The sequence below is a fragment of the Phragmites australis genome, chromosome 2, assembly GCF_958298935.1.
Source record: "Phragmites australis chromosome 2, lpPhrAust1.1, whole genome shotgun sequence".
Lineage (NCBI taxonomy): Eukaryota > Viridiplantae > Streptophyta > Magnoliopsida > Poales > Poaceae > Phragmites > Phragmites australis.
In genome coordinates this window covers 26,857,679-26,870,706 of record NC_084922.1, presented here as the reverse complement: position 1 = coordinate 26,870,706, position 13,028 = coordinate 26,857,679, and the positions used below count along the sequence as shown (strand labels likewise).

The 13,028-nt window shown below is 42.3% G+C and overlaps 2 protein-coding genes across 2 annotated transcripts; both read left to right on the top strand.

Moving 5' to 3' along the window:
* The first annotated feature begins 10 nt into the window (after window positions 1-10).
* LOC133904591 (uncharacterized) lies at window positions 11-711 on the top strand. The gene is made up of 2 exons (XM_062346074.1): window positions 11-347; window positions 449-711. The coding sequence occupies exons 1-2, from the start codon at window positions 11-13 to the stop codon at window positions 709-711; spliced, it is 600 nt and encodes a 199-aa protein (XP_062202058.1).
* A 5,730-nt stretch (window positions 712-6,441) lies between these two features.
* On the top strand, window positions 6,442-7,584 carry LOC133904580 (uncharacterized). Its single transcript, XM_062346065.1, has 4 exons — window positions 6,442-6,709; window positions 6,833-6,921; window positions 7,078-7,212; window positions 7,339-7,584. The coding sequence occupies exons 1-4, from the start codon at window positions 6,442-6,444 to the stop codon at window positions 7,582-7,584; spliced, it is 738 nt and encodes a 245-aa protein (XP_062202049.1).
* The last annotated feature ends 5,444 nt before the right edge of the window (window positions 7,585-13,028 follow it).

Here is a 13,028-nt window from a genome sequence, read left to right as displayed (position 1 = left end):
CGGGCCAGCAATGGCGCGCTCCAAGATCGTGCTGCTCGCCGTCCTCCTGGCCGTGGCGGCGCTCTCCTCCGCCGCGGCATGGGAGGATTACGATCACCACATGTACCACAAGTGCTACAAGTCCTGCATGAGAAAGTGCGACGACGACTACGACGATGCCGCCGTCGTCACTACGAACCGCGTCCGCACGCTTGCCGTCTCCGTACCCGTCGACCACCACGACCACCACGGCGAAGACGACGACTACGACGAGTGCAGGGAGGAGTGCACGGAAGACTGCATCGACTACGTGCCCGGCGTCTGCTACCACCACTGCGTATCCCACTCCTGCCTCTACATGGCACCATGTACGTTCAGCACTTGCCTTTATGATCTGAGTCCTACTTCAGAATCTTGATTAAGCCCGTGGCTCTGTTAACGTAACGCGTTTTTTTAATCCCATCTACAGATAGTTATGGGAGAGCGGCTTGCTTCAAGGGATGCAGCCACAGATGCTACCACCACCGCCGTCATCATGACCACCAACAGCACCATGATGATGAGGACGAGGACGAAGACGAAGACGACGATAGCGGAAAGCCGAAGCCTGGACCGAAGCCACCGAAGCCCGGGCCGAAGCCGGGGCCGGCTCCGGCGCCTGTGCCGCCAGAGCCGCCGGTGCAGGTGCCACTGATGCCGGGTTCCCCTACCATGTCGCCCAACAACAATTGATGGATATATAACTCATCCGTGACAACGTACATATAGATATATATGTGAACAAGAATAGAGAAATATCTCGATGGATGTAAATTTGGCATAAACCATATGTATGCCTACTTCTATGCATGGCTGCGTGATGAACTGAAATATATCTTGTGCACATATAGTACACACAACATATATATACATTGTGAACTTAAGTTTAGAAAACAAGTTTCTACTGCTCTTGCTGGATGTACCCGGATCAGATCGATCTCCAGATTTCAATTTCTTCTCGTTTACAAAACGAATGTAATTCTCACATGAGCCGTGATAAGCGTGCATGAGTCTCAAAAGAAAATATATCTTGGATTGCGATGAAAGAAGCCAAGGGTTGTTTTCATTCCGTCGATCCGCTCGGCATCGGTTGTTTCGGCGGGTGCGACGAAGGAAGCCGCGGCACCCGTCGAGGAGATCATGAGAGGAACAGTCGACGCATTAGGTACAGACGCGAGGAACGGAGTCAGCGACGATCTATAGCTCACTGGAAGGGTGAACGAAGGCTTCAATCACCAGAGCAATCCCCTTCTTCCAAACGTGTGCACCAAATAACCTGCCTCGCGAAGCAAACCATCATCAAGAAAACAGTGCGATAAATCGACAATCTACTGAATTTGACTAGTTCGTTCGGATCGGACGCTTGAACCCAAGCCATGATTATGATGCTTTTTGTTTTCTTAGAGAAGCACACTATATCAATAAAGTAACTATCTTTTTTTTAAAAAAAAAACCAGTCATCGTTTGCTTCCAAATAACTAGCAAGGTGACACGTGCTAATAGCATAGCTAGTCTCACTGTATATCACACCTGGTTTTAATAGACAAAATCAAATACAACTTATATGTGTCTAAGATATTTAACACACATAAGAACGTCACAGGTAAAGTAATAAAAGTAATACTTTTATAGAATAAACATTAAATCTTATAGCAGTTGACATATATTATCTTCTATGTAGATATCTGCAGCGGAATAGAAGCATTGATACCCAACAATACCGTAAGCAACTGATCGGGAGACACGCGCCTAGAACGTCACAATCTCGTCTTGATAATCTTCAATATCTTCACTCACTGAGCAACGCCACACATGTCGTATGGCATAGAAAAAATAGCAAGTGTGAGCACATGACATGCTCGACAAGTATACAGAAAATAATGATATGCAGTCTTATATCAAGGACAAGCTAACACATAGTATATTTGCGTAAATGCGGTAAAGTAAACAGCAATGTAATTGAAAATCATTAAGTAGTTGTTAAGTGAGTGTAACCCAAACGACCCAATAACTATCACTCAAGGCTAACCACCTTGCAAACCATAACTATCTCATATCACCGGACCGTAATGTTTTGCCTTTCCCCGATGGTTCCGCATTCCAATGTGGGTAGGATTCGGTTGCTTGTTGCTAGCGGGAAGGAAGGAAATGTCAGATTACCAAAAAAGCCTACGTGCCTATGACTTCGTTTCCCAGGAAATCTGTGCAGCGGAAGATCCTGAATTTGAGACTGTTGACAGCCTCCTCAACCCAAGCTTCCATCTCCTGCTTCAGACATCGGCGCTTGCCCGCGTTCCATAACCATAACCATAACTTAAAACAACTAATCATGTGAGGATCTAAGTCTCTCATGACCGTGAGCATAGCTGATATATCATATTTTACTCTGCAGATGTTGTCCAGCTTCCCGATGAGCTAGTCCATGTTACCGTGTTTATAAGACACTTACACACGCCAGTGATGTGGTACTAAAAAATCACTGCATGACATTTACGACTAACCAGAGCCCACTCCAGTATGCATCTGCTCACTAGGTTTCACCGCTAGGGATTACGGAAAGGCCACATCGTTTCCAACCCAGAAGCCCTATTTTGTAGCTGATCCGACACACACTAGATAGAACTCTAACTAGTATGTCAAGCCTTACCCATATCGGTATCGTGGTTAGTACGGTACTTCTTAGATTATCGCTCAATGAACCGATCCTTACTTAGGTTACTTGAGCAAATACTAAACCAATAACATAACCATGATCACTATCATAACACCACTATGCTTAAGGCCTAAGGTTCCATATTTTTACGTCATGTGCATTATTAAAGTTGTATATGTTCTTTAATCAAGTATAAGACACTTTCCAACATCCTGACAGCAAGGCTAAGCAATTCTACCCAAAAAACTTATATACATATTACTTAGGTTTCAAGGAATATAAAGAAAAAACTAGGTAAACCCTAACATAGGTGACTACCCATCAAATTAACACTGTATGCAATTGTAAAATAAAATATTTAAAAATATAGGTTCAAGATGATCAAGAAGTACACTTGTCTTTTACCCAATGCTGCTCAGTGTTGATGAAACCTTAGTCTTGAAGTCCCTCGAACTATTTCAGAACGCTATCGACTAATCGCGGGAACTACCGACAAACAACACAAAGTAAGCACTAAGAACAACATACCAAATATCATCAAAATACTTTAAAAATACTATGGTTGGATAGGTATGATTTTAGAAACATTTAGATATAAAAATCGTCTAAATCAGAGTTAAGGTGAAAGAGATCAGGCTTTCGGAAGATGGATTAGGCTGAAAAGTAAAGACCGGTTTACTAGAGTTATCTTCCTATTAGAAAAGACTTTATTGTGCAATCATTGTTCTAGGCTAGACAACTTCATTGTGCAAGGTTCAAGAAGTATATGGCTGATTAGACTAAGGAGGAGGATGTGGTGATGACTTGCCATGCTATGCAAGCATCGACTTGTATTAAATAAGTGGTACGCTGAGGTCCAGTCTCGACCACACATGATCAAATGGCTGGGTTATGCTTCTAAGTTAAGGATACTACCGATAAGTCTGCATAGCGGTGACGACTCAAGTTTCATCGAAGACAGCGATCGGGCACGTGGCCACTGACATCAATATTGGGTTTCTGTGGTATTTCAGCAAAACGAGTGACACATGGTGTAAAACGTGGAAAGGCTAACTCAAAGGAATGTTTGGTTTTGGAAGGGATCGTCCAAGGTAGCGGCAAAACAGAGACTCCTACTGCTAGATTTGGTGATGACTGCGGACAAATGCAGTAACAAAGATACTCACATTTCTGTAGATTGGCTATGAATTTTGAGGAACCATCTGAATAGAGACGTTCATATTTTCTGAGAACACAATGCTATAGTACGGGTTTAGGTAGATCATCCCCTGAGAGGAAAAACGATCAGCAGAGATGAGACGGGTGACAGCTGTGACATGCTGCGGTGGGCAACCACGTTTTGGTCGTGTCGCTCCTTAAATGGTGAAGGACTCCTATGGTCATGTAGAAGACTCTATGGGACACGCTGTGACGCTGATGGCACATCCATATGACTTCTGGATTAATGGGGAATGCGAATGAAATCTGGTGCACATGCAGAACGTGTCCAGACTGGGGCAGCGGGCATGGTGATCATGTTCCCGGGGGCGTAGGTGCTCTAATAGCCGATCTGGTTAGTGAGAGTGTGGGAAACATCCTGGGGCACAATCTGGACAAAGGGTATGGTGATTCGATCTATGGTTGGCTGGGAACGTCATTGCCAATCGGCTATGGCGTGGCTGTCTGCGACAGTGATGATCGTGGTTGCGTAGAACGGACTTTGGGTGAGGCTTGGGCTTGACTAGGAACTTAGTATGATGGTAAAACAGTGGTAAGGGAGAAGAAGGAGGGGTCCTTACCTTGCTTCGATGGTCGAAGAAGGAGGATTCGTGGAGACGACAACGTAGCGCATCATGGGCGGCGACGGCGGCTTCGGTGAACAGTGGCGCACGGGCAGGGCAGCAGTGATGTCTAGGGCTTAGGGGCTTGGAATAGGGATAAGAGAGGGCGTGCAACTCTTATTTGTAGGGCTAGGGACGACTGGTTGAGGTGGAGTCCAAGCCGGACATGACTCGGGTTCGAGTTCGAGTCGGTTACGGTTTCCTTTTTCGCAACCCTATGTTTCGATGACGATATCTACATCGTTCAGACTCCACATTAGATGTTTCTAGACTCTATCTTATAGCACTCGAAAATATCTACAACTTTGGTATTCATTCGAACTTCTGAAAACATCATTTTGATTTTCAAAAATATATCACAAGATAAACTATTTGAACTCAGACTTATCTACGCAACACTAATTTTGGGGGCCATAACTCCTAGCTTCATTATCCAAAAAGAGACTTCCATAGGTTCAAATCTAAGCTCTTACGAGATCTTCAATTTTGGTATTTTCAAGATTTGCATTTGAGGCTATTTTAAACTCCGAAACTGCATGAGAAGATGAGGCTATCTTGGACTCCACGAATATACACAGATATCGTGGATCCTTTTTATTGGACCTTCTAGAAGACTTGGCTAAGAGTTTAGACTTGAGCAAGATTGACCTCAAGGACACTTTAGATATATCTAGGATTTAGAAAAGAAACTTTTGTAAAAAAATTTGAATTAAACTAAAGAAGGATTTGATATGATTAATCACTGAATAGATAATGAATTCAAGAATTTTGAATTCTACCATTAAGATCATTAACTTATTCACTATTGAGTTTTGCAAAAATCTTTTCGAAAACTTTTTCACTCAAAACACCAAAGAGAAAGAAACAAAGAACTCCAATGCATTGACCTGACTCCTAACAAAACTCAGCATACAATACATACAAAATAATAACTTATATCGATTGATTAAGAAAATAGATTTTAAAACTATTCTATTGGTGAAGCTATTCAATAATCTTGAATTTTTTTAAAAAAATGTAAATTCTTAAAATCGGGGTGTTACACTGTAATATCTTATCACGATAACCTTTGATTAATTGTATTTTACATAGACACTTTGTTTAGGTATTTGATTTTTTTCTAAGACTACATTTGATATAGATCCTTCTTTTTTCTATTCTAACCTCAATTTCAATTATTATTTTTTTATTTGGAGTATTTATCTAGATATTTTGCTTCTCAAACAGTATGAAAATCGAATTGCTAATTTTCTATAACTTTTTATCCCGAATTTTGCTATTTATTAATCGTATTGATATGAGATTTTTTGTTTAATCTATATCGTTAGATGTTCATAACAACGAGGGATCTATATTCTTTTTCTTTTTTCTGATTAATATAATAATTTTGTGTCCTTACAAACGAACATAGTAGCTTCTTGTAACACTAAAATAATAGTATAATAGATTTTGTCCGAATGATTACTAGACTCTTCACACACGTTCATGGAAGCAACAGTAATTCAAAATGAAATTCATTGGGGAATTACTTCGTCCGAGTCACCCTCTCCAGACTCCAAAATCTTTCAAACCGGCAACTATCCGGTTCCTAGCCGCGCTCCTCACCAGCAGAGATGACGTTGCACTCGATCGGACGGCACCGGCGCTCACACTTCCCACCCCTGCAACCGCTGCCGGCAGCGCGCCGTCCCGGACCCCGAACAAGGCAACGGCAACGGGCAGCAACCGCACGCTAGCCGTTGCACAAGGCAGCACGCCTGCCTCCGCGCACACAGAATTCGCCCGCTCGCTCTTGCGCGCACCTCCTTCGCCCCGTCGCTCTCACGCGCCCGGCGTGACTGACAGGCTCGCCGAATCGCTGGGTGGCTATAAGACCACGCGCGTTTTGATTCCGCGGAAAGAAGCAGTTCCAAATTGGTTCGAGTTGAGTGATCGAGACATACATCCGCCATGGCAGCCGGACGAGTGGTTGCCGCGGCGGCGGTGGCCGCGGTGGCGCTGGCGCTGCTCGCGGGCGGCGCGGACGCCGACTGCTTCGACTACTGCTTCAAGAACTGCGTCGCCAACGACAAGTCCATGGCCGAATACTGCACCTACGCCTGCGACAAGACCTGCGCGCCCGACGCGCTCCTGCAGCGTCCCCTGGCTACCGTCGGCGGCCTCCCTATACAGTGCCAGCTTGCCTGCGTCAGGGCGTCCTGCCACCGTCTCCGTGCGGGTAATCTGGCAGCATGTCAACATGTTCACGGACTTGGGAAATTGAGTTTAGGTTTGCACGCGCGTGCCGTTCGATAGGCAACGTTGGCTGCGGTAACGGTGTCATTGCATGGTTTGTTTGCAGGTGGCAAGGACATGGAGGCCTGCTACGGGCAGTGCTACGACAGCTGCAAGACCAAGGCCCTGCCGAGGCCTCTCCGCGCCGGCGCCGGCGTGCCTGCAAACTCCGGTCTGGTCTCGGAGTTCCAAAAGGGTGGCACCGCCGTCCAACTGACATCGGAGCCGGATAAAGATAATGCCGTTCGTCCGGCTTCGGTGCCCGACCACCCCTTCAACGTGAAACAGGGCTCCGTCCGGCCTGCATCGGAGCCGGACAAAGACAGCACCGTCCAGCCGGCGTCGGTGCCCGACCACCCCTTCAACATGGAGCAGGGCGCCGTCCAGCCGGCGTCGGTGCCTGACCACCCCTTCAACATGGAGCAGGACGCCGTCCAGCCGGCGTCGGTGCCGGACCAACCCTTCAACGTGAAGCATAGAACCGTCCAGCCGGCGTCAGTGCCCGACCACCCCTTCAACGTGAAGCGCAGCACCGTCCAGCAGGCGTCAGTGTCCGACCACCCCTTCCGCGAGACCGCGTCGGTGCCTGACCACCCGTTCCGCAAGAAGCAGGGCTCCGTCCGGCCGGCGTCAGAGCCCGACAAAGATGACGCAGTCCAGCCGGCGTCGGAGCCGGACCCGGACAGAGCCACCCGACCTGTAGGTCCTGTACGGCCTGACCCGCCGCCCTTCCTTGAGAAGCAGGACGCCGTCCAGCCCGCATCAGAGCCGGACAGGGACGACGCCGTCCGTAGGGCACGGGGCCGCGTCCTCCCCTGATCGTCGTCGGAGAGCGAGGCCCCTCCTCCTCCTCCCGCGAACGTATGTGCATGCCATATAAGCTCTCCGTACGCTACACAGTAGAGAAAATGTAATGTGCAATGCAGATGTATATACCTGCTGAATAAACTGGTGATTGAAGGACAAATCTCAAAGCCATTACAGCGAGAATCCAACAAGTAATCACTTGTTATGTAGTATTGTCATGTTGTGGTGAAGGAACAAACTGATCTGGAGATGCACACAGTTATCACTATCAGTGAATGTAAGTATGCATGCGTTTATAACTACGATCATTTCCAAATATCTTCTGATCAGCCTGCAGAATCTTATAAGAACTAGAAACATGTTATAAGAACATCGATTTCACGATATGTGTGAACCCAAAGTACCAACTGATGGCAGTTGCATATGAAGAAATACAGTGGAGTGAAACTTAGATCCTGTCTAGCAGAGCTTTAGCTCCTTTAATTTTTGAGCAAAATATTCATAGCTTCAGAAATTCTTAGAGTTAGAGCTAAGTGTATAGAGGTGTTAATATAAGTTATTTTATTTCTAGACTAAACATATATATTTATACTGCTTTATATTCACCTACAAATACTGAGATGAATCCGGGAGCTGTAACTCCGCCAAACATGATCTTAATACTAAAACATTGCTGCGCATTTGGCATGATGCTCAAGAGCTATGCACGAGTTTTATTTCCATTTCTTTCTGTTATGTAAACCGGGCAGATAATGAGGCAGCACATTGCTGCGCCAAACACGGCGATCCGGTGACAAGTTATGTAATTGGTCGAATTGTGTTATAGACTTTCCTAATGGACGTAATTGTTAAAAAACCGTTGCTCCCATATATAGTCCAGCGATAAAAAAAAATAATTATAAAAGGAGACATAAGAGTAGAGAAAATATTTGGTTATGAAACACCAGGTTTTCTAACACTCCCCTATGTGTACTTCTCACGAAGATACGTATGTCTCGTTAAAACTCCTCAAAAACTCAGTAGAAAAAATTAGAAGAAAGAGTACATAGCTCGTGACATGGTCACATAAATTGCCTCTTTAAAAATCTTAATATAAGAAACTTCAGAAAAACTCATCTAAGGAAAAAATAGTACAATCCACCCAAAATATTTTATATAATCTTTATGATTAAATTTGGGCACTTAATCTTCTAATATTTAATTCATCATATCAGTATTATGTGAAAATTCTTTCCCTAAAATATGCAACTCTCTAAGCCTCATTATCCCAATACCACAAACGCATCTTTCAAAACTAGATGCAATGAGAGACTTAGTGAATAAATATGTAAGATTTTCATATGGTTTGATATGCATTACCTTTATTTCATTTATCTTATGCAATTCATAAGCATAAAGAACTTGAGGTTGATATGCTTCATTAAGTTGCCTTTCACATATCCCTATTGTACTTGTGTAACACATGTAACATTATCTTCATAGATAATGGTAGGGGTGTTAGCAGTGTTCAAACCATATGACTATTGGATATAATAATCACTCTTCTAATCTATACGCATTCACGTGCGGCTTCATATAAAGCTATAATTTTTTAGTGGTTCGTCGAAATAAATACAATTCTTTGCTTTGATGATTTCTAGGATATTACAGTTCTACCACATACGGAAACATAGCTAGTCTATGATCTAACTGTATACAGGTCTGACAGATACCGAGCATCTACGTATCCAACTAGACTTAGATCATGATTCTTTTTATAAAACAGACTCAAATCTTTGCTACCTTGCAAGTAGCGCAGAATATCCTTCAAACCCTTCTAATACCTTTTAGTGGGCTCTGCACTATATCGTGCAAGTAGGTTATTGCAAACGCTATGTCTGGCCTAGTGCAATTAGACAGATACATCAACGCACATATTGCACTTAAGTATAGGAATTTTGGTCCTAATACTTCTTCCCTCTCTTCTCTAGGTCTATAGGGATCTTGATCTGGTTACAATGACCTTCCGACCATAGGGATTTTAGCAGGAAATAATTTTTCAAAAACCAAAACCACTCTAACACCTTCTGACTGTAGTTTAATTGACGTACTAAAATTCCATCTATCACATGCTCTAGATGCAGGCCTAAGTAAAACTTGGTTTTACCCAAATCTTTCATTTCTAATTCATACTTCAAGTACAAGCTTGCTTCTTCTATTTCATCTTTTGTACCGATGATATTTAGATCATCTTCATATGCAAAAATCAATTCTGGGACGTGACTATTTCAACCCATACAACGACTTCTTCCATTGTACGCTATAAAAGTGTCTATTTTTTCTATCCTGATTTATCAATTGTATTCCTTCATGTACTTTTATATAAATATCCAAATCAAGGCTCCCATAAAGATATACGGTCACAACATTCATTAATTTTATTTTCAACTTCAGGTTGACTGCCATTGAGATTAAATATCTAAAGGTAATGCCACCCATCACTAGGGAATATGTTTCTTAATAATCAACGTCTGGTCGTTGAGTGAAATCTTATGCCACTAGTCGTGCTTTGTACCTCACAATTTCATTCCTTTCATGTCTCTTACGAAAAAAAAAATCCACTTGTATCCTACTAGTTTGATGTGGGGAGGTGTGTGTTATACTAGTTCAAAAACCTCTCTTTCGTTCAGGGATAATAGTTTAGCTGTTATTGCCTTCTCCTAATCTTCCTGATTTGACCTCATTCTATATTTAGTGAGCGATGCAGGCTTAGGATCATAATCTATAATTGCGACAATATTATTTGCAAAGTATACACCAACTATTGTGGTTGCTCTATTCCAGGATTCCCCTAAATTCACATAGTTCATTGCTATTTCATCATGCGTTGCATTTTCAAGTGCTTCTACATCTTTATCTTCAAAATTTCTTCCAGGTGCATTTTCAGGTGCTTCTTCATTATTTCTTACTGTTGGGGCAAGTCTCTTTAGTTTAACAGCGTTAATTTCTATTTCAGCGCATGTATTTTTGCCGGTTTCTTCCTACCTGGGAAGATTCAAATCCGGTATGCCTACTTTCTGAGGTTCCATAACATTACCAGGTCTCAATTGTCTCCCCTTCTTTTTCCTTTGGGGTATTTTTTGTGATCGGCTATGGTAAGTTCTCATTTCCCATTTTCGCTAGACGTCTCCGGCTATTTGGGACTTGAGGAACCAAATTTCTTATCATTTATTTATTTTTTGGAGCTCATAGGACAAGATGAGGGGTACCTTCTTTTGGTACTTCCATCCTCTCCGGTGCATTACATGTTGGCACATGCGACTTAGTCACGCTCTTCAAATCATAAAAATGATTAGGTAGATCGTTTGCTAATTTTTGTAAAGTGATAATTTTTTGTACTTCATCATCTGCTTCACTAGTGTGAGGATCATATGCCGTAATTCCATCAGTCTTCCAAATAATTTCCGACATTCTTCATCCAAGAGTATATTTCCTCCCTCTAATGATGGAAAATTATTTTCATAAAAAATGCAGTTAGCGAAGCGGGCCGTATGTAGATTTCCAGTTGTTGGTTCTAAATATCGGATTATGGATACTGTCTCATAACCAGCATATATTCCATCTTTCTGCAAAGGTCCTATAGCGGTTCGTTGTGACTACGGTATTGGCACATAAACTATACATCCAAGTTTGCATAAATAGAATTTTTTTAGAACTTCCCCATGCACTAGTTGCATAGTTGAATGGATGCTATAGTGAGATGGTCTATAATTAATTAGGGCTACAACATGTAAGATTGCATGCCTCCAACATGTAGCAGACAAATTATAGTGCTGCAATAAAGGTCTAGCAATGAATTTTATTTTCTTTATCAGCGCTTCGGCTAGTCAATTCTAAGTGTGGACATGTGGTTCAGAATGTTCAACTTTAATTCCAATACCAGTGCAATAATCATCGAACACTTTACAATTAAATTCTTTAGCGTTGTCCATTCTAATGGATTTCACTCAATGGTTAGAAAAATATATTCCTGATTTGTATGATCTGCGAGATCAACTTTGCAAAGGCGTGGTTACGGGTAAATAATAGACATACTTGCGACCACTTCGAGGATGCGTCTATTAATACCATAAAGTCCAAAATAGGCCAGAAAATAGCTGATTAGGACCACAAATATCCCTCTGAATTCGATCTAAGAATGCAAGGATTTCTTTTTGTACCTTCAAGGTAGACAATCTTCTTATTGATTTCCCGATAGCACATGCAGGGTATACGAAATCTTCTTGATTCAAGAAATTCTTCGTACTTATACTATGACTTTGTTTCTCATCATTATAAGAACAGGCAACCTTATTTATCATGTCATAGAGAGGATAATTCTGCACAACAGGTGAACACTTCAGGTTCTTTAATACGAGTGTAGTACAAACCGCTGCTCATGGAGGAAAGTTTTTCTAGTATTCTTACCTCGCTATCACACTTAGTGATGAGTAGGTGCTCCCTCATATTCTTCACCAATTTCTACATGGAAACTGTTAGCGTGAAAAACTTAAGAGGTTTCTTGTAGATTCAGGGTACAATAATGCTTCTTCGATGTGTAGAGTAGTTTCCATATGTAGTATGACTGTGGCTCTTATAGAACCTACTATGCATTTATTACTACCAGTGACAGTCATCTTTTTTCCACAGCTATTTTCGATAGACTAAAAATACACATTTTCTCTTAAGATGGTGTTTGTGGTTCCACTATCCACAACACACTTCCTTCATGTGGGCACCACACATATTCTATTCAATACCGAAAAATATTGTTTGTTGCTAAGCTTACTCTTCTAGAGTTTCCATTCATTCATCCAATCCTTCTAAGTTCAACAACTAAATAAATAGCTAATTACTCTAATTCTAGATAGAGTCTACGAAAAATTTGGCCACTTCTTCTATAATGGTTTTCCTTTCCACTTCATCCTTCATGGCATCTTCTATGGCAGTGGAGGAGGACAAAGTAGAGGTCTCTGCATCCTTCATTAGGAGGTCTTTTACTCTCAGTGTGGGAGCATCATCAACTTCCATGTGAGATGCTTCCCTTTTAATTATGGCTACTTGGTCCACTTCCATCCTCACTGCAATGATGAGGTGTGCTTCTGGCTGTTTTTTCTTCTTCTGTTATGCTTCCACAATATGCTTTAATGCTTTGTAGATTCTAGTTCTGCTCACAATATGACTTGAATTCTTTCTCTGTGTTGCCATTATCATCACCAAGCTTGACCTTGTGTGTCACAACTTTCCTTCCTCTCTTTTCCCGCTTCTTATTACGATTCTTGTGTACTTTGAGAGAGTTGTGATTGACTTCTAGGCCACTGCTCTTTTCTTGTAGCTGGGATAATAAGCTCTTGTTTATGACTTCATCATGAATTTCTTGAAGTTGCAACACATCAATCAGTTCAGAATACTTCTTGTATTTTGATTGACGGTAATTG